A 19,459-nucleotide genomic window follows, 5' to 3' on the forward strand; every position below is an offset into this window, starting at 1 on the left:
GATTTTCATACAAGTTCAGGAAAAAGAAGGAGTTTGGGTGGAATTCAAAACATTTGGCAGCCACTGAAATACACCATGCAGAACATCTATCATTACCTGCATTGTTGAAAATGTTGCAGGAACAGAGCCAGGTGAGCGTGTACAGGTGACAGAGGCGCATCTGGCAGAGCTGGAGGAGGCAATACCTACCTGTACGTACCACGTGACGCTGCTCAAACCTTCCATCCTCCTCTCCCCCGCCTCCCACCCCCACTGCAACATCTCCACCAAGGTCTACTCCACGCACAGTCGCCGCAGCAGGAGCAAGGTAAGAGCTGTGCAGTGGCAACACCCCCCCCCCCCCTCTTTAAGACAATAACAAATGGAAAAATCGGGGAAAGGAAGGGGGTTTTAAAATGGGGGTACATTTTCAGAGGTTAAGAAGAAAAATCTGCAAGGTCTCAAAATGGGGGATTCTTAAAATTGGCGGTCTTAAAAGGGGGGTTCCACTGTATGCATGAAAGCGTGTGGCTGTGTCTGATGTGAGGCAGATCAACCTCTCCACTCATCACCTGGCACTACAGTGGCACCCCCCTCTGTAAGACCCAGTGCTTTCTCACACTTTCTGTTCATCACCTCTGTAACTGTACTGCCTTTTTCAGTTTCTCAGATTTTAGGTGGTCTTGAAAGGGGGCTACCACTGTACCCTTGATCAACTATGCAGCAGGGGGGGGGGGGGGGTATGGGAGGGGGGTGCACTTTTTCAAGGGGAGCAGCTGTTGTCAGAGGGGGAGATGGCCTGTTACCGAAGCTAACCACATCATCCCTAGGGGTTTATATTTCAGACACCGGGCGGCGATGCGACAGAGGAAGAAGGGGCGGAGCTGTGCGTGTCAGCACAGAGGTTTGATCTGCAGCTGCTGTCGCCCATGTACCCCGGTCGGCTGGTCAAGCTGGTCAGCAACGTCGCCGGACCCTCCAGCAACCTGCTCTACCACTGCCACTCGCACACACAGCTCAAGGTAGGCCTGTTGGGAGATTTGTCTTATTGGGTTCGATTTGGGCGGTTTTGATTCTGTCTGAGCTCTGAGGAAAATGAGAGATGTGAACAGTCAAATTTCATCAGTTTTAAATGTACTTTTGAGATACGTGTTACAGGATAAAATGCATTTCATGGTACAGTCCAACCTGTCTGTATCGACCACTCAAGGGACCGACCAAACGGGGTGTGCGACAAACGATTGAGGACCAAAACGTCAAGGCATGAAAGGTCAAGGACATTTGGTCGAGAGTCAAGATGTTGAGAGTGAAAAAAGGTCGAGGATTGAAAATGCTGAGTTACCTTCCTGCACATACACCACTGTCTTTGCTAGGTTGCTGTTACCCTCAACGGTTTGACTCTTGACCTTTTGTGTCTGTACATTTGGGTTCTCTGTGCATGAATTATACAGGGGTGGTCACAATGAGCAGGTGGTCGCCAGGGCAGGTTTGACTGTACTGTATTGTAGTGACTGTTACAGGTGGTCGCCAGGGCAGGTTTGACTGTACTGTACTGTATTGTAGTGACTGTGTTACAGGTGGTCGCCAGGGCAGGTTTGACTGTACTGTACTGTATTGTAGTGACTGTGTTACAGGTGGTCGCCAAGGCAGGTTTGACTGTACTGTACTGTATTGTAGTGACTGTTACAGGTGGTCGCCAAGGCAGGTTTGACTGTACTGTACTGTATTGTAGTGACTGTTACAGGTGGTCGCCAGGACAGGTTTGACTGTACTGTACTGTATTGTAGTGACTGTGTTACAGGTGGTCGCCAGGGCAGGTTTGACTGTACTGTACTGTACTGTACTGTACTGTATTGTATTGACTGTGTTACAGGTGGTTGTCAGGGCAGGTTTGACTGTACTCTACTGTATTGTAGTGACTGTGTTACAGGTGGTCACCAGGGCAGGTTTGACTGTACTCTACTGTATTGTAGTGACTGTGTTACAGGTGGTCGCCAGGGCAGGTTTGACTGTACTGTACTGTATTGTAGTGACTGTGTTACAGGTGGTCACCAGGGCAGGTTTGACTGTACTGTATTGTAGTGACTGTGTTACAGGTGGTCGCCAGGGCAGGTTTGACTGTACTGTACTGTACTGTATTGTAGTGACTGTGTTACAGGTGGTCGCCAGGGCAGGTTTGACTGTACTGTACTGTATTGTAGTGACTGTGTTACAGGTGGTTGTCAGGGCAGGTTTGACTGTACTGTACAGTACTGTATTGTAGTGACTGTGTTACAGGTGGTTGTCAGGGCAGGTTTGACTGTACTGTACTGTATTGTAGTGACTGTGTTACAGGTGGTCGCCAGGGCAGGTTTGACTGTACTGTACTGTATTGTAGTGACTGTGTTACAGGTGGTCGCCAGGGCAGGTTTGACTGTACTGTACTGTATTGTAGTGACTGTGTTACAGGTGGTCACCAGGGCAGGTTTGACTGTACTGTACTGTACTGTATTGTAGTGACTGTGTTACAGGTGGTCGCCAGGGCAGGTTTGACTGTACTGTACTGTGTTGTAGTGACTGTGTTACAGGTGGTCGCCAGGGCAGGTTTGACTGTACTGTACTGTATTGTAGTGACTGTGTTACAGGTGGTCGCCAGGGCAGGTTTGACTGTGCTGTACTGTGTTGTAGTGACTGTGTTACAGGTGGTCGCCAGGGCAGGTTTGACTGTACTGTACTGTATTGTAGTGACTGTGTTACAGGTGGTCACCAGGGCAGGTTTGACTGTACTGTACTGTATTGTAGTGACTGTGTTACAGGTGGTCGCCAGGTCAAGTTTGACTGTACTGTACTGTATTGTAGTGACTGTGTTACAGGTGGTCACCAGGGCAGGTTTGACTGTACTGTGTTGTAGTGACTGTGTTACAGGTGGTCGCCAGGGCAGGTTTGACTGTACTGTATTGTACTGTATTGTAGTGACTGTGTTACAGGTGGTCGCCAGAGCAGGTTTGACTGTACTGTACTGTATTGTAGTGACTGTGTTACAGGTGGTCGCCAAGGCAGGTTTGACTGTACTGTACTGTATTGTAGTGACTGTTACAGGTGGTCGCCAAGGCAGGTTTGACTGTACTGTACTGTATTGTAGTGACTGTGTTACAGGTGGTCGCCAGGGCAGGCTTGACTGTACTGTACTGTATTGTAGTGACTGTGTTACAGGTGGTCGCCAGGACAGGTTTGACTGTACTGTACTGTATTGTAGTGACTGTGTTACAGGTGGTCGCCAGGGCAGGCTTGACTGTACTGTACTGTATTGTAGTGACTGTGTTACAGGTGGTCGCCAGAGCAGGTTTGACTGTACTGTACTGTATTGTAGTGACTGTGTTACAGGTGGTCGCCAGGGCAGGCTTGACTGTACTGTACTGTATTGTAGTGACTGTGTTACAGGTGGTCGCCAGGGCAGGTTTGACTGTACTGTAGTGTATTGTAGTGACTGTGTTACAGGTGGTCACCAGGGCAGGTTTGACTGTACTGTATTGTAGTGACTGTGTTACAGGTGGTCGCCAGGGCAGGTTTGACTGTACTGTACTGTATTGTAGTGACTGTGTTACAGGTGGTCGCCAGGGCAGGTTTGACTGTACTGTACTGTATTGTAGTGACTGTGTTACAGGTGGTCGCCAGGGCAGGTTTGACTGTACTGTACTGTATTGTATTGTAGTGACTGTGTTACAGGTGGTCACCAGGGCAGGTTTGACTGTACTGTACTGTATTGTAGTGACTGTGTTACAGGTGGTCGCCAGGACAGGTTTGACTGTACTGTACTGTATTGTAGTGACTGTGTTACAGGTGGTTGCCAGGGCAGGTTTGACTGTACTGTACTGTATTGTAGTGACTGTGTTACAGGTGGTCGCCAGGTCAAGTTTGACTGTACTGTACTGTATTGTATTGACTGTGTTACAGGTGGTCGCCAGGGCAGGTTTGACTGTACTGTACTGTATTGTAGTGACTATGTTACAGGTGTTCAGCCTCCAGGTGGGACTGCAGCGTGCGGCAATAAGGGGGATAACCTGGAGACCAGTCATTCTCATCCCTCCCTGCAGCGCTGCGTTCTACTTCCGCAGTCTCCTCCTGCCTCACCTTTGGTCAGTGTTCTTCCTGACAGCTCTATATTATAACTTTTTCTGCTTTACCCAACTGCAGGGAAAATTGCATCACAGCAGAAAGAGTGGCTACAAAGAAAAATGATAGCAGGGATTTTGCTGGCCAATTTCCAAAGCAGAAACTTGTCACCCTGTCACGCAAACCAGTCATATCAAATTGTGATGACATAATAACTGCTTGGAAAAGTTGGTCAAACTAAATATCAACCTGTGAATATTTGACAGGTTGCTAATTTCTTTTTCAGTGTCTTGAGGATTTTATAGCCAAAGTGGTTCTAATTAAAGTGATCCCTGGACACTTGCTTGCGTACACGTATAAAATGCATGGTATGATGCTGTGCAGCATTAACAGTAGTACATTATAAGTAAAGTTGAAAAGTGCAATTTTATCCAAAATTTTGCTTTAGTGGAAGCAGTGCTTCTTTGTTTAAATCAACTGTCCTGCAGTGAATGATTCTATACTAAATGTATTCTTTGGTCAGGTTAATTTAGCTTCATTTTTGTGAAAATATTCGAGTTAATACGATTGCTTAAGTTTCTGCACATATTTTTGGTGTCAGCCTTTTCAAAAATATTATTTATGAATTTATTCACTTTGGTCAGTTAACTGCTGATACACTGATCCCTTGCTGAAGCTTGTTTGAGACAGATATATATACAACATAGCCGGTGTTAAACAGCTGTAAAGGATGAACATTATAACTTGTCTTTGACCGTGACCCACAGGACCAACTCTCACTTACCTGTGTGGGAGCGGAGCTACGAGGTGCCGCAGGTCAGCGCAACCGTCTCCAAGGCCAGCGTCATGGCAACCACACAGCTGGTGGCGTCGTGGACACAGCCCCCCTCCTCCACCCCCAGCACCGCCAACCCTTCCCACCAACACTCCTTGCTGGCCGATCTCTTCCCTCTCCCCGGTGAGTGTGGGTGAATCAGACCTGGGAACTCATACGATTTTGCCGTATTTTGTACACATGATTGTCTAGAATACGATCAATACGGTCAGAGAGAAAAAATACAATGAGAATAATTCTTGGACTACATGTCTTCACAAGCGCATCCCAAAGCTGATCCGGTATTTTGACACATGATTACAGTTTTGGTCAGTAAGCATTGAAAGAAGCATTTGTTTTAAATGTATTGGTAACCTTAATTAACGGTGCGACGGACGTGTGTGAAGCATATTTGAATCATGGATGTTCAAATACTGTGTGGAGTACGCTCATTTGTCTGAAAATACACCCAAGTTTGTTTGAGAATACTCTTAGTGCAAATCAGGGGTTCCCAGGTCTGGCTAATGGTTTTGTTGGGTAGTCAACCTCTATCTCTCTCTCACATGTCGGCTTTTCGGCTTTTGTTGGTAAACTTTTTAACTTTTTAATTTTTAATTTTTCAATTTTATCATTGTGTGTCTGTGCGTCCCAAGGACAGACTGTAAGAAAAGGCGTGGCCTTAAATCTTAATTCTTGTTAAATAAAGTTCAATTCAATTAAATTCCCACCTTTGTCTATTTGTGTACACAATTGAAGACTTAGAGACTGGTATACAGTTGCATGCACAAATAGACGAAAAAAGGTATGCATACATGTGCATACACTGACACCAACACACTGACTCACTGACGGGCGCTGTGGCGTGGTGGTAAGACGTCGGCCTCTTAATCGGAAGGTCGAGGGTTCGAATCCCGGCCGCGGCCGCCTGGTGGGTTAAGTGTGGAGATTTTTCCGATCTCCCAGGTCAACTTATGTGCAGACCTGCTAGTGGCTTATCCCCCTTCGTGTGTACACGCAAGCACAAGACCAAGTGCGCACGGAAAAGATCCTGTAATCCATGTCAGAGTTCGGTGGGTTATAGAAAACACGAAAATACCCAGCATGCTTCCTCCGAAAGCGGCGTATGGCTGCCTAAATGGCGGGGTAAAAACGGTCATACACGTAAATACGTGGGAGTTTCAGCCCACGAACGAAGAAGAAGAAGAAGAACTGACTCACTAACACTTTGGCACATGGAGACAGACCAACATATACAGAAACACTCACATACAGGGTGACACAAAAAAAACAGATCCCACCAAAAGTTTAATATTTTCTGAAATAATCAGCCGATTCTTTTATTTTTTCAGGTGAGCCAAGCTGAAATGATGTTCTAACAGCCCACCAAGTTTGAGCTTCAAGATGTCATGGACAACGGAGCATAAGACATTTATAGTCGAGGCCTATTTTCGCCGGCGAACAGATTTGCTCGGGCTGCGCACAACAGACTCTCTGACTGAATCAATATTCCTCGGTGTCCTTGCTGATTTAGGTCGACCAGAGTGGGATCCCCTGTTAGGGTTTTTACTATTGAGGTTATTGACAGTCCCATGGTCTCTGAACTTATCCCTCCATCCATAGATAACTGATTTAACAGGAAAGTCTCTACGTCCAAACTGTCTTTTGAATTCCAGTTGAGCAGCGTGGATAGAATTCGACCGAAAATAGGCCTCGACTATAAATGTCTTATGCTCCGTTGTCCATGACATCTTGAAGCTCAAACTTGGTGGGCTGTTAGAACATCATTTCAGCTTGGCTCACCTGAAAAAATAAAAGAATCGGCTGATTATTTCAGAAAATATTAAACTTTTGGTGGGATCTGTTTTTTTTGTGTCACCCTGTACATGCGTGTATGTAAGCAGGCTTAAGTGTATGTGTACGTGCTTATGTGCACGCTTACATACATGTGTGTGCACTTTTTTCAGGTGAAGAATCGGTACCACTGTGTGTGCTGGAGTTGACTGCGTGTGGCCTTGAAGCCAGAGGTTGTCACACACCCCTGGTTCAGGCCTACACCGGCAGTCTGTCTTCTCTTCAGCTATTACTCTACACACCAGGTGAGTCAGTGTGTGTGTGTGTGTGTGAAACCAGAGGATGTCACCCCCCTCCCTCCACCCCGGTACAGGCCTACACCGGCAGCTCTTACTCTACACACCAGGTGAGTCAGTGTGTGTGTGTGTGTGTGAAGCCAGAGGTTGTCACCCTCCCCCCCCCCCTCCACCCCGGTACAGGCCTACACCGGCAGCTCTTACTCTACACACCAGGTGAGTGAGGATATGTCACAGGCAGCCCAGCGGGATTTTAACATGCCAGTTTGTTGTATGAGAACATTTCAGCACTTTGTCATCATTATGTCAGGTGAGTGGTTGGCTACAGCTAAATTACTTGAGTCATTTGACAGGCAGACTGCATGGTCAGAAAAGGTCCATTGCATGTGCGTTTGGGACAATCTTGTGCTTTGCTCTTTGAGAGACACAGTAGGGATTAGACAGTTTTCTTGACCATGTGTTTCCTGTTAAGGTTGTTTGTACGAGGTTTTGTAAGGGGGGGTGCAACTCCCTCCCGCTTGGTAATCCTGACAGTTGTTTCCACAAAACGTCTATTCTTTCAACATTTTTTCTGTAAACTGTCTGGCCATGTTACAGGGACAGGGCAGAGTACGGCCATGACGGTTCCCGTGGTGTATGGCCCGGTGGACGCCAGTCGTGTCGGGGACAGAACTTCCTTCCAGCACCAGGCTGTGTCCAGTCTCATCAACAGAGGGGAGTGCATGGCCTTCACTGTGCAGAAACCTCATCACACCAGCATCACGGAAGGTAAAAGAAATCCAAAAACAGCTTGACTGCTATCTGATGAACAAAGGGAAGTAAGCGCTCTAAATGCATACCACATGTGTAAAGGAGTAAGTGAGAGTTATTCAGAACCAGTCTCCTGGCACCTGAGAGAATAACAAGCATTGAAATGAACAAGCGACTTTCATCCTCTGATGGACTGCTCATTAAATTACATATCTTAACCCAACTCACATATACCAATTTACTTCAGTCTTGTGCTAGAACGCTGTATCGCATCACCTTGGTAACAAGGGAGGCCACTCTAAAAATAGAGCTACCTTGACCCATAAACAGGACAAAGTCACCTGACTTCCTGACCTTGCCGCCATATTGTAATTATTCGCACGAAGGCGCAGAAAAACTTCCCTCTTTTTTTAGAACAACCCCACTTAGCGGGGAAGGCGGGAGGGAATTAACTATGTGAGTTGGGTAAGTATATTAATCAAATGAAAATTTACTACTAAAATTTTCGATTAAATTACATATCTTAACCCAACTCACATATTGCAGATTGCTAATAAAGGTGGTGGGAAAAAACACTCACTTCAGACAGCAGGCAAGACTTGGCCTGCAGCTACCAGCTTGAGCGTATTCAGCACACGTCCACCGCATGTAAACGCTTGGAAAGGAATGATAACATGGCGTCGCTTTATGCGCAGGCACACGGGAAGAGACCCCGGTCACGTGGCCCTTCTAAAGGGTCAAGGCCTTTCTTTTTTAGGGTTGCTTCCCTTGTTACCAAGGTGATGCGTTCAAGCGTCCTAGCACTAAACTGAGGTAAATTGCTATATGTGAGTTGGTAAGTATATTAATCAAATGAAAATTTATTACTAAAATTTTTGATTTTTTTAAACATTTTTGGCATCTTCAGGTGCATTTCTCTAACCTTCAGTCATCGGTTAGTGGTTCTAATAACCTTTAAAACAGCATGGTCTGGTCCTTTAAGTTTCTCTTGTGGCTGTCTTTCCTTGTTTGTGTGTGTGTGTGTCTGTGTTTTGTTTGATAGATGTAAGAAAGTTGCCGGGTCGGCAGTTATATAAAATAGGTTTGGTTGGGTTACCCTAACCAGGATAATTTCATTAATTCGTCTAATAATTTCTGTTAATTCTCACAGTTATATTGTATAGTGGAAACTAGCTGTCCATAAGGACCATGAAAAGGACCAACCAGACGTGGTCTTTGTAGACGGGTGCTTGTTATGAACGGTTAATTATAGAGAGACTAGCAGTCAGGCCCGGCTTCGCCCGGGTGTTTCTGATCTTCCCTCTCTCTCAGAAACTTCTAGAATCTTATTCCAATGAGAATAAGCGATAGATGAAAGTGTGAGCTCATACATTTGGATTAAAAGGCTGGGACTGACAGTGTGAAAGCATCACCATCAACACACTCTTTTTGCTGAAAAATAACTTTTTGACTTGAGTTATCTCCTTTTCTTAGGAAAATTCTAGATACTTGAAAACCAGGTCTAACATCGACTCTATATATTCTGTAAAGACTGATCAGGCGTGCCTGCATTAGAAGAGAAGATACCTCCCTTCAATGTATACAAAGTAAGAGTTACCTCCCTTTGCTTCTAGAAATTTCCTGAACTGTCCGGTTAACTTTTTCTTCTTCATTTTTTCTCCTCATAGGAGCGATAGAGAGTCTGTAATATCACTGGCATTATGTGCTTGCTACATGTGATCACCAGGCACTGAACTGGCCTTGCACAGCAGGGGGCAGGGTTAGTGTGTGTGTGTGTGGGGGGGGGGGGGGTGGGGGCGGGATGATAGCGGGCGGGGGGTAACCCTTGAGAATTACACGGTATACTGGTTTGATGAGAGTTACCTCCCTTCCGTGGGTGACAAAGCATGACTTACCTCCCTTGTACTATGTAGACTGTATTGATAGATGGGGAGGGTCATTATCCGAGGAAGGAAACAATGTCTGGAGAAACTAAAACCCAGGTGCACATCTGCGGCACCTAGGGAGTGTGCATGCAAAATATCTTGTTCCTGCCTCTTGCCATCTCTGAGGTATGGCGACCACAGACAGACACACAGACACACAGACACACAGACAGACACTCTCTTTTATTATATGTATAGAAGAAAAAGCCTGTCAAGGACCCTTTGGGGTGGTCGTTTTGAACAGGGAGTCGTTCTCAAGAGATGGTCACAAGGACAGGTTCAACTGTATTACCATCTTCAGTGAAGTATATCCCTGTTCATCCAGCTCCAGCAGTGCTAGTGGTGAGCATGGAGGGGATAGCGGGATGCATGGACCCCGCCTTGCTGCACTGGTTCAGCTACACGCCGCGCAAACATGTGCTGCGACTCCCAGCTTCCACTGTATATCACTGTGTCCTTGTTTACAGCTCCAGCGGTGCTAGTGGTGAGCGTGGAGGGGATAGCTGGCTGTTTGGACCCTGCCTTGCTGCACTGGTTCAGCTACACGCCGCGCAAACACGTGCTGCGACTCCCAGCTTCCAACACGCCATCCGCCGCTGTGGACCTTCCCCTGGCCCAGGCAACCTCGCCTCTACAGACTGGCAGCTCCCACAGTGAGTTGTATAATATCAAGAATTACGTAGAAATACAACCATTGTCGTAAAATGCGTATACATCTGGTTTGCTCCAGGCCCGCAAAAAGGTTAATGTATTCCATCTTTGGGGGATTACATGGATTTGACTTCAAAGTTGTCCTTCTTCTAGGAGAGTTTCTTTCCATGGATGATGAGCCAAGGGTGTCATGGTTGTAGAATAGTTGCAGCACATAATGAGCCAAAACATTGCCCTGATTAGATATACAAAATCCAAAACTGATGGACCGCTAATTGCCCTCATTTAAATATTCCAATAATTTAACATTTCTTGTTTGTTTTTATTACTGATAAGATTATCAAAACGATGTAGATCTGCCACTGCGAAAATTGAGCTCCAGCATGCACTTTCGATATGACGCCCCTTTCGTTTGAAAAATACACACAATCGCTCTTGTGCATATATCAGTAGCCAGTATTGCCAACTGAGCTATATTTACATTGCCTGATTATAGAAAAAAATCCTTTAAATATTCCTCCTGCTTCAAAGGGCCCTAGTATTAGGCCTTATCAGGCCATCATGTCAGTAGAAAACACAAAGTGGAGAATGTATGCAAAGTAAACTTAATTATTATTTCAGAGCTAGCTAGATCTAAGATGTTTAAAAAAACAACTCATCAAGATAGCCAAGTTGGGTGCCTTTAAGGGCATAGAAAGATTGAATAAAATGACACCGGAATAAATGTTTTAGTTGCATGGGGTACAAAAATGTGTGCAATAATTTTTTTGGCACAGTTCACATAATAATGTCCACTTGTATTGTTGCAGTGTCCGTGAGATCAGGGAGCTCGCACACCCAGCCCACAACATCCCGTATGTTCTCGCACTCCCACAGTCCCTCCCACACCCTCTCCCACCCTGAGGGCTCTGGTAGCCATGGCGACGGTGCCCGCCACAAGGAAACCGACTCCATGGATGGTCTGACCAAGCTGCTCATCTCTGCTTTTCCCCTGCTGCGTATGATGCACGTTCAGGTGGGTGGTGGAGATGGCTGATGATAAAACTTAACACTTTGTTACAACCATGTGTAATACACTAGGAACATTTCCTGGCTTGAAATACAATACAGTCAAACACAATCAAATAGAAGAAGAATATAAAGTTAAAAAACAAAAGAATTATGTACTCACCAATACAAGGACAGCACAACACAATACTAAATCGTATTTTGGATTATGGAAGTTTCCTCAGGATTAACGAACAAACAAACAAACAAACAAACAAACAAACAAACAAACAAACAAACAAACGAACAAACAAACACACAGGGAAACAAAAAGCAACACGGTGTGAAAAAGGTGGGAAAAGAAGATGGAGGGAAACACAAAAGGGAAGGAACTCCAGGAAAAGAAAGAAATGACAGGGGAGAGAAGTGTTTAGAGGATGTCAGGGGCACACACACACACTGACTGTATTACACATTCATAATGGTAATAAGAAATCGAAAACAATACACTGTTTTGCAGATGGATGTTAAATCCAGCTGCGTGTTTGTGCCCAAAACGTCAGTGGCTGCACCGGAGGCCAGCTGCGATATCGCGGCCCATGTGCAGACGGCGTGGCGGAGTGGAGAGGTGGGGGAGGGGGTGGTGGTGTGCCTGCCGGCGGTCAGTGTTCACAGCGTGGCCAACACTCCTATGGACGTCTTGCAGGACATTCCCATCACCACGCTGCACGGAGCGCTCATCAGTCAGTACACACATTTTGTATTTGTCTTCTTGTTCAGAGCTGCCAACTGCTACGCAAGCTACGATTTAAGAGCAATTTCTACGCCAATAAAAAGATCTCATGTTTTGGAAAACGCGAACAAACACATGCAGAAAATAAAAGGGTTGCGCAATTCTGTTACCACACGCTATTCTGTTACCACACGCTATTCTGTTACCACACGCTATTCTGTTACCACACGCTATTCTGTTACCACACGCTATTCTGTTACCACACGCTATTCTGTTACCACACGCTATTCTGTTACCACACGCTATTCTTGGGGACAGCAGCCTAAAAATTCCTTGGGGGAATTCCCTTAGGATGATAAGATATACCAAATAGGAAATACCGAAGGCCAAGTAGAGAAGCTCCACTGAATTCACTGTAGTTTATTTGCTTCAGGTGAGAAGTTACCGTGGACAGTGGAGCTGAGCGAGTGGAGCGCCTTCACCCTGCACCCCGACAGCGTCACGCGACCCTTGATGTCTGGCCTGAGTGTCAGCTCCACCGTGGGGGCCACCGTCCACTACAACCCCCCCACCTCCGACCTCATCCACTCCCTCGCCCTCTGTCTGCACCTGGACGTGCGGCCGCCGGTCCTCACTCTCTCGCACAGTCAGGTGATCAATGCTTGTTTTTCCACATTTCAATCATGTATAGACATGCAGTGCTTTTGTATGAATCTGACTGCCACATACACACCTATTAGTACAGTAACACGATAGACTGGCCAATAGATGATGTTCGGGAATAACTCTGTCGGATTTGTATGGGTTTTGAAAGAGGAAAACTCTGGCTTTTATTGAGGCAAACTTTCCCAATTGACATCACAGGCCAGTCACTAGCGAGGGGTGTGTCTGAAACACGTGAATCAAAAAGCACGTTTGGAAAGTTTGCCTCAATAAAATCATGGTAAACCGATTGCCCAGGGGGAGGGTGTGTGTGTGTGTGTGTGTGGAACGCATGCCCCCAGACTCGATCTAGCCTACTTTGCGCCATGGACTTTGTCCTGTCAGAATAGCCAACTTGCACAATACTCCGCTTGGATAGCTCTCCGGTGCGAGAGATACAGAAGGTTCACATGATTATGCTTGTTGCAGGTGGGAGTGTTGTCCATGGCAGTAGAGCTGGGCAGAGAACTGACCATCAGTGGCTGGCACCTAGCTGACCGCTGCATCAAGGACCTCCTCCCCCGTCACAGCGCTGCACAACCAGCCAACGCAGCAGATGCGGACCACAGCAGCGGCGCTGCGCAGCAGATAGAACAGAGCGGCTCACACATGCAGCACGAAGCGTCAGTGACAGGCGGCACTCCTGACGTGACGACTGATGTGTCGGATGAAGCGTCACATCAAGTGAGCCCGCTGCAAGGCATTTCGTCGCTGGACGGTGGCAGTGACAGCGCGGTGAAACTGTCCATCTGGTTGCAGTGTGTCCTGCCCAAACTCACGCTTTGTCTCTTGACTCCCCACAATTCCTCTGACTCAGGTCTGTGCAATTATTTCTAGCTTTTGTTTTCAAGGCAAACGTATCTTTGCTGTCTTTCTGTCACTGTTCAACCATAGTTTTGGTGACATCAATGCAGCCATGTGGCTCTTCATAGATGATTTCATCGTGAAAAAGCAGCACTACTTAATTCAGATATTTTGTTGGCATTCACACATGTTTGTTTGGAGAAAAGTACCCTGTGAGCAAGCTTTACCTGTACACAGGTGAGGTGTCAGTGGTTGTGGAGGACCTGGCGATGTCGTGTGACGTACAGCAGGTGTACTGCAAGGTCAAGGCCACAGTGGGAAGCGTCGCCATCCACAACTACACTCACAGGTGAGGAGAACTTTCTAGGCATAAAATCATTGCAGTAAAGTGTTTTTTTTAAAGTTTGTGTGTGTGAGTTTGTGTGTGTGTGTGTGTGTGTATGTGTGTGTGTGTGTGTGTGTGTGTGAGTGTGTGTGTGGTTTGTGTGTGTGCGTGTACATGTGTGCATGTCTTCTGAAGTAATGTGGTGCACATGTGTCTCCATGTGTGTCTATTTGTGTGTGTGTGTGTTTGAACATTCCAAACACTTGTGTCAAATGGAATATGTAGACCCATCATTAAAGGGGCAAGGATTCCAACATTAATGTTAGTGTCGACAAGTCTGATGGCATCGGTCACAGTGTAACTACTGATCTTGCAGTGGCAGTGGGGAGCGAGTGAGGGCAGTAGAGTGCCCAGTCCTGGTGTCCACTTCACGAGAGTTACCACACCTCCCTATGCACAGCGGCAAACTTTGGAGCGCCAGCGCCCAACCGTCCCCTTGCTATACGCCCCAGGACTCCTTTAACTCGGACAAGACTCATCGCTTTTTCTCCCTCACCTTCACACGCGCCCTGTGTAGGAACGTGCGCCGCAAGATGAAGAAAATGAACGTGGAGCTCACCAGTGTCTTGGAGAGAGAGGACGGCGGCTCGGGCCGGGCGTTCTACTTCAGCGACTTTGTGTCGGAGGTGTGTGTCAAGATGGAGCCGCTCGATGTGATTTTGCACCTGCCGACGCTGCAACGCGTCTTAGCTTTGTGGCAGGTGGAATCTTCAGACCCCCACCTGCCTAAAACCTCACTGTGTCCACCTGCGTACGCAGTACCGCCCCAGCACAACAAAGCCTTTTCCCTCTCCATGCCTTCCTCTCACGCCCTGCCTCTAATTCACATGGACGTCGGCGCTGTTCGCTTCTTCCTCCCAGTTAACAACGCACTCACAGACAGTGCTGCGCAGCAGGCTGCTGTTGGCTCCACCCTGCTGCATGACTTCTTGCTGCTGCAGTGGACCTCGCTGCACATGCAGCCTCACGCAGACAACCCCTTGCCGCGCTACCCGCTGGAGCACGACCTGTTCGCTCAAGCGCTGCACAGCGGCATGACACAGCAGACAGGGTCGTGTGTGGAGGATAAACAGTTCCAGCTCAAACTGCACGGGCTGGCTCTGTCTTCAGGTAAGGGGCTGGCTGTTTGTGTGCATGATGGGATAGATATAGAGGGATAAAGGGTGTAGCGAGGTTACAAGGGTCTGCAGATATGAGTCTGTTAGTTTGTGTGTGTGATTGGAGATTGACGAACGAAAGGTGGAGCAAAGTAAGACAAGATCCGCAGGTAAGAGTGTGGCTGTTTGTGTGCGTGATAGGGTATTGGAGGGTCAAAAAGTGAAACAAAGTAACAATAAGGTCTTCAAATAAAGGTCTGGTGGTTTGGGATTGTTGGATGCATGTCGAGACAAAAGGTGATCAGCAAAGGAACACAAGGTTTTCAGGTAACCCCGACACAGTTGTTTTCGTTCAGTGTCTACTCTCGAGAAACAAGATGCTAGAACCGATCTTTTTTTATTACAAGAGGTGGCCTTTTAGCGACAGTTATAGTAATCTCAACTTGTATTCATTTGTACAAGTTTACCTGGCTTGCTGTTCCAGGTGTGTGGGGGGAGGTGATGGCCACGCAGAGAGAGAAGGAGGTGCAGAACGAACAGGGAACATCAGGTGTGCAGATACCTGCCTTGGAGTGGAACAATTACCTTGGCCGCAGGTGTGTATATACCCAGCACTGTGAAAGCACACAATGTGCACGTTCAATATGTGGCAGAAAATGTTGTTCCCTCACCAGTCCACACATGGTGAAAAATAACACCCTGAAACAGGCAGACCGCTACACATTTCAAAACCAAGAATCAAAGAACAAGTCATTCACATTTTAAGACTGATGAGACAAGGTCCTTGTGAATTGTTTGTATTGTGTTTTATCAAATACAGTGGAACCCCCCTCTTAAGACCTCCACAAGTCTGACAAAATCGGGTCTGAAAAAGGAGAGAGTCTTAAAATGGGGGTACATTTACACAGGTTATGGACAGAAAATCTCAAAAATCAAAGTCTTGAAAGGAGGAAGATTTGAATTGGGGGGGGGGGGGGGGGGGGGGGTTCAAGTAGTCTATTTATTAACGTGCCTTTTGTTGTTTAAATGTTGTACATTTCTGGCATTGGCCATGCATGCTGTTTCCAAATCATTGTTTTGTAGTTATGTTGTGAAAGAAGGCAAAACTATTTGTATCCTTTTCAGGCCATCCGTAAAAGAGGTGGAACTGATCCCAATGGTGACGACCTTTGACCTGTCCCTGGTTGTTGCTCCTGCTATTGCCTTCACAGACATGGAAACAGAGCAGGTAGTAAGCTGTGTTCATTGCACCCCGGTTATAGCAGGTAGTAAGCAGTGTTCATTGCACTCTGGTTATAGCGGGGCGCATAGTTTTCACTCTCTCTGTCTGCCTGTCTGTCCGCACTCAGATTTCTAGTGGTTATGGGCTAAAGTTTGGTGTGTTACCTTGTTAATGGGCGCACATGGCCGTAGCAATGTGACTTCCATCCCCTTAATAAATCGCAAAGTGGCAATTTGATGTGCAGGTAAAGGCGTTGAAAAATAGATATGTAACTTGGAGGATTTTGGTTTCTGGCCAATCCTTTGTGACAGACCTCACTTATTAAAGGTACAGTAAAGTACTTCTCTACACTACCGCACATCTTTGACATGAGGTAAGGCTTTGACATGAGATAAGGCTTTGACATGAGGTAAGGCTTTGACATGAGGTAAGGCTTTGACAAGAGGTAAGGATTTTACATGAGGTAAGGCTTTGACATGAGGTAAGGCTTTGACATGAGGTAAGGCTTTGACATGAGGTAAGGCTTTGACATGAGGTAAGGCTTTGACATGAGGTAAGGCTTTGACATGAGGTAAGGCTTTGACATGAGGTAAGAGCATTCTTTCACTTGGTCATATACCAGACACCAACAGCCCGGCTGCTTTGTGTACAGAGTAGGAATTCTTTGTTGAAGTCATTTTTACAGATAAATACTGCTTTAAAAGTTTTATCTGGTGAGAAATTTAAAATTCCTGTTTATCATGAACACTATCTTAGCCCCATTTCTTCCCTTTGCAGTTTTGTGTTGAGGGGTTCTTCTACTGAACTGAACTGAACTTCTGATGTGAAATATTTGCATTTTAAAATGGTATGTGGTAAAACATTCAACATTTCAGCTGAACACTGTGTAAGCCAGATGTCTTCCCTTTGCAGAGCGTTGTGGTGTGTGGTTTCTCAACTGAACTCAATGTAACATCTGACCTTGACCTTCACCTGAGCGCCCAGCAACTGTGTCTGCTGTCCAAGCTGACAGACCACACCATGGCGCTGCCTTCAGGTTTTGCAGACGGTGGCAGCCATCGGGAAAACAGCGTCACTCCGACCATGACGTCACAGGACAGCGGAGTGGCCAGCGAAGTGTCAGCAGCTACACACCCTGACCCCATGGCAGAGAGAACTTCGACGGTAGCACACACGCCTGCCAATGTTCTTCTCACAGCCGGTCGTATCTCACTCACCCTCTACTCTCATGTGTGTCTCACATCCGACAGAGCTTCCAGCCCTGCCTATTCCCCGCCATCCGCTCACCCGAGTCAGTCACACGCAGAAAAGCATCAACAAACAAGTGGAGCATCCAAGGCAGACAACTTTGCGTCACTAACTAGGGGCATGCCAGTGGCTTCCCTTGACGAAACAGTCGCGGAGGAGTGCGTGGCGTTCAGTTTCATCAAACCGCAGAGTGGCGGCGAGTGTGGTGAGACAAAGCTGTGTGCGGGGACGGTGTGCGTGCAGCCCTTTGTGTACGTGTACATCACGCAGCCACACACCGTCCTCAGCACCTGGCCGCAGCAAGACCGCCTGGAGCTGTCCTGTTACGACGTGCTGGTCAAGGGGGTCAGGAACAAGTACATCTTCCCAGGTGAGTTACAATCAGTTTGAGATTGACTTCTTTGCTTGCACATGCAATTGATGTTCTTTGTGATGTTCCAGACAAAATAATGTTCTGGGGTTATGACTTCTGTTTGTCTTTTCATTGACCATGACATTTCATGAAAGAGCATAGGATTGAGATGGAAAATGCGAGTATTTAACTCTGGTGAAAAAAGCCCCACCTTTTCTGGATGGAAAGTGTTTTTCGTTTGTAAAGGAGTCAGTGGCTAAGGTGGTAAAGGTTAATAGATTATGCTTTACAAAACCCCCCGTCCTTTTGAATTGTGAGAAATTGTTCTTTATTTGAAAAGCATGGTAACTAAGTGGAACATGCTGTTACTTAATCTACAATGACAATAGCACTGATTTCAACAAACTTCTCTTTAAAGTAGATTCACAATGAGAAAGGTTTGTGGTTTATGTTGTAAATGATCCACTGACATGAACTGATTGATGTATAAGAGTACATTGGATGCAAGTTTAGATATGGCTAAGGGATATTTTTGCCACCATTAAAACTTGTTTTTAAATGTTTTAGATGGTGAATTGTGAGTAGTAAAGTCCTTACATTCAGCAAAGAATTAAAATAAAGGAGCCTAGCGTGGAGAGGGTACAGATATGACTACTTCTGGACATATGTCTTTATCTGTCTGTCTGTGTATCTTTCTATCTGTTTGTCTGTGTGCGCAGTGACGGAGCAGCGAGTGTTACCAGACCATGCAGACTTCAGCGTGTACTGGGTGGAGACACGTGCTGGTCAGCCGGACAGCAAGACAGGCATACCCCCCAGTCTCCTGACACTGCAGGTCTCCAGTCTTCTCTCTCTGCCCGGTCAGTCTTTGTGTGTGTGTGTGTGTGCGTTTGTTTGTGTGTGTGTGTGTGTGTGTGTGTGTGTGTGCTTGTGTGTGTGTGTGTGTGTGTGTGTGTGTGTGTGTGTGTGTGTGTGTGTGTGTGTACTTTTGTGTGTGGATGTGTGTTGGTGTATGTGAGTCAGATATGGATCCAGTTAAAATGTGTTTGAGCTGAATCATTGTTAAAAAAAACCAATCATATTACATTTTTTTGAGCGTTGAACTCTATGGAGTCTTATTTTCTTGCTGTCACGTTTTAGTGGGAGTAGAAATAAAACTGGAAAGGCCGCTGAAGGTGAGCCTATGTCATGACACCGTGTCACACGTGATGGACTTCATACAACAAGTGACACCTAACACACGTCACCTCGACACTGACACAGCCACAGCAAGTCCCGATGCCAGACGACGCTCAAACACCGCTCAGTGTCATGACGCCGCTACTGTCGGCATACATCCAGCCTGGCTCCCTGGTACGTTTCCTATCTGCACTCGTGTGATTAAAGGCACAATCCTCCTGTAAACAATCATGTGATTAAAGGCACAATCCTCCTGTAAACAATCGTGTGATTAAAGGCACAATCCTCCTGTAAACAATCATGTGATTAAAGGCACAATCCTCCTGTAAACAATCGTGTGATTAAAGGCACAATCCTCCTGTAAACAATCGTGTGATTAAAGGCACAATCCTCCTGTAAACAATCGTGTGATTAAAGGCACAATCCTCCTGTAAACAATCGTGTGATTAAAG

At 46.4% G+C, this 19,459-nt stretch overlaps 1 protein-coding gene across 1 annotated transcript in view; it reads left to right on the forward strand.

The window, feature by feature from the left end:
* LOC138979799 (intermembrane lipid transfer protein VPS13B-like) overlaps window positions 1-19,459 on the forward strand; it is a 73,489-nt gene that overhangs the window by 6,440 nt on the left and 47,590 nt on the right. The window contains exons 7-24 of the mRNA XM_070352542.1: window positions 120-307; window positions 825-1,001; window positions 3,970-4,094; window positions 4,839-5,029; window positions 6,850-6,981; window positions 7,570-7,740; window positions 10,115-10,300; window positions 11,108-11,313; window positions 11,806-12,028; window positions 12,452-12,669; window positions 13,150-13,537; window positions 13,762-13,873; window positions 14,226-15,019; window positions 15,491-15,602; window positions 16,132-16,234; window positions 17,141-17,846; window positions 18,548-18,688; window positions 18,969-19,181. Coding sequence (XP_070208643.1) covers window positions 120-307; window positions 825-1,001; window positions 3,970-4,094; window positions 4,839-5,029; window positions 6,850-6,981; window positions 7,570-7,740; window positions 10,115-10,300; window positions 11,108-11,313; window positions 11,806-12,028; window positions 12,452-12,669; window positions 13,150-13,537; window positions 13,762-13,873; window positions 14,226-15,019; window positions 15,491-15,602; window positions 16,132-16,234; window positions 17,141-17,846; window positions 18,548-18,688; window positions 18,969-19,181 — 4,386 coding nt within the window. The remainder of the gene's footprint in view (window positions 1-119; window positions 308-824; window positions 1,002-3,969; window positions 4,095-4,838; window positions 5,030-6,849; window positions 6,982-7,569; window positions 7,741-10,114; window positions 10,301-11,107; window positions 11,314-11,805; window positions 12,029-12,451; window positions 12,670-13,149; window positions 13,538-13,761; window positions 13,874-14,225; window positions 15,020-15,490; window positions 15,603-16,131; window positions 16,235-17,140; window positions 17,847-18,547; window positions 18,689-18,968; window positions 19,182-19,459) is intronic.

This window comes from Littorina saxatilis, linkage group LG11 (assembly GCF_037325665.1).
Source record: "Littorina saxatilis isolate snail1 linkage group LG11, US_GU_Lsax_2.0, whole genome shotgun sequence".
Lineage (NCBI taxonomy): Eukaryota > Metazoa > Mollusca > Gastropoda > Littorinimorpha > Littorinidae > Littorina > Littorina saxatilis.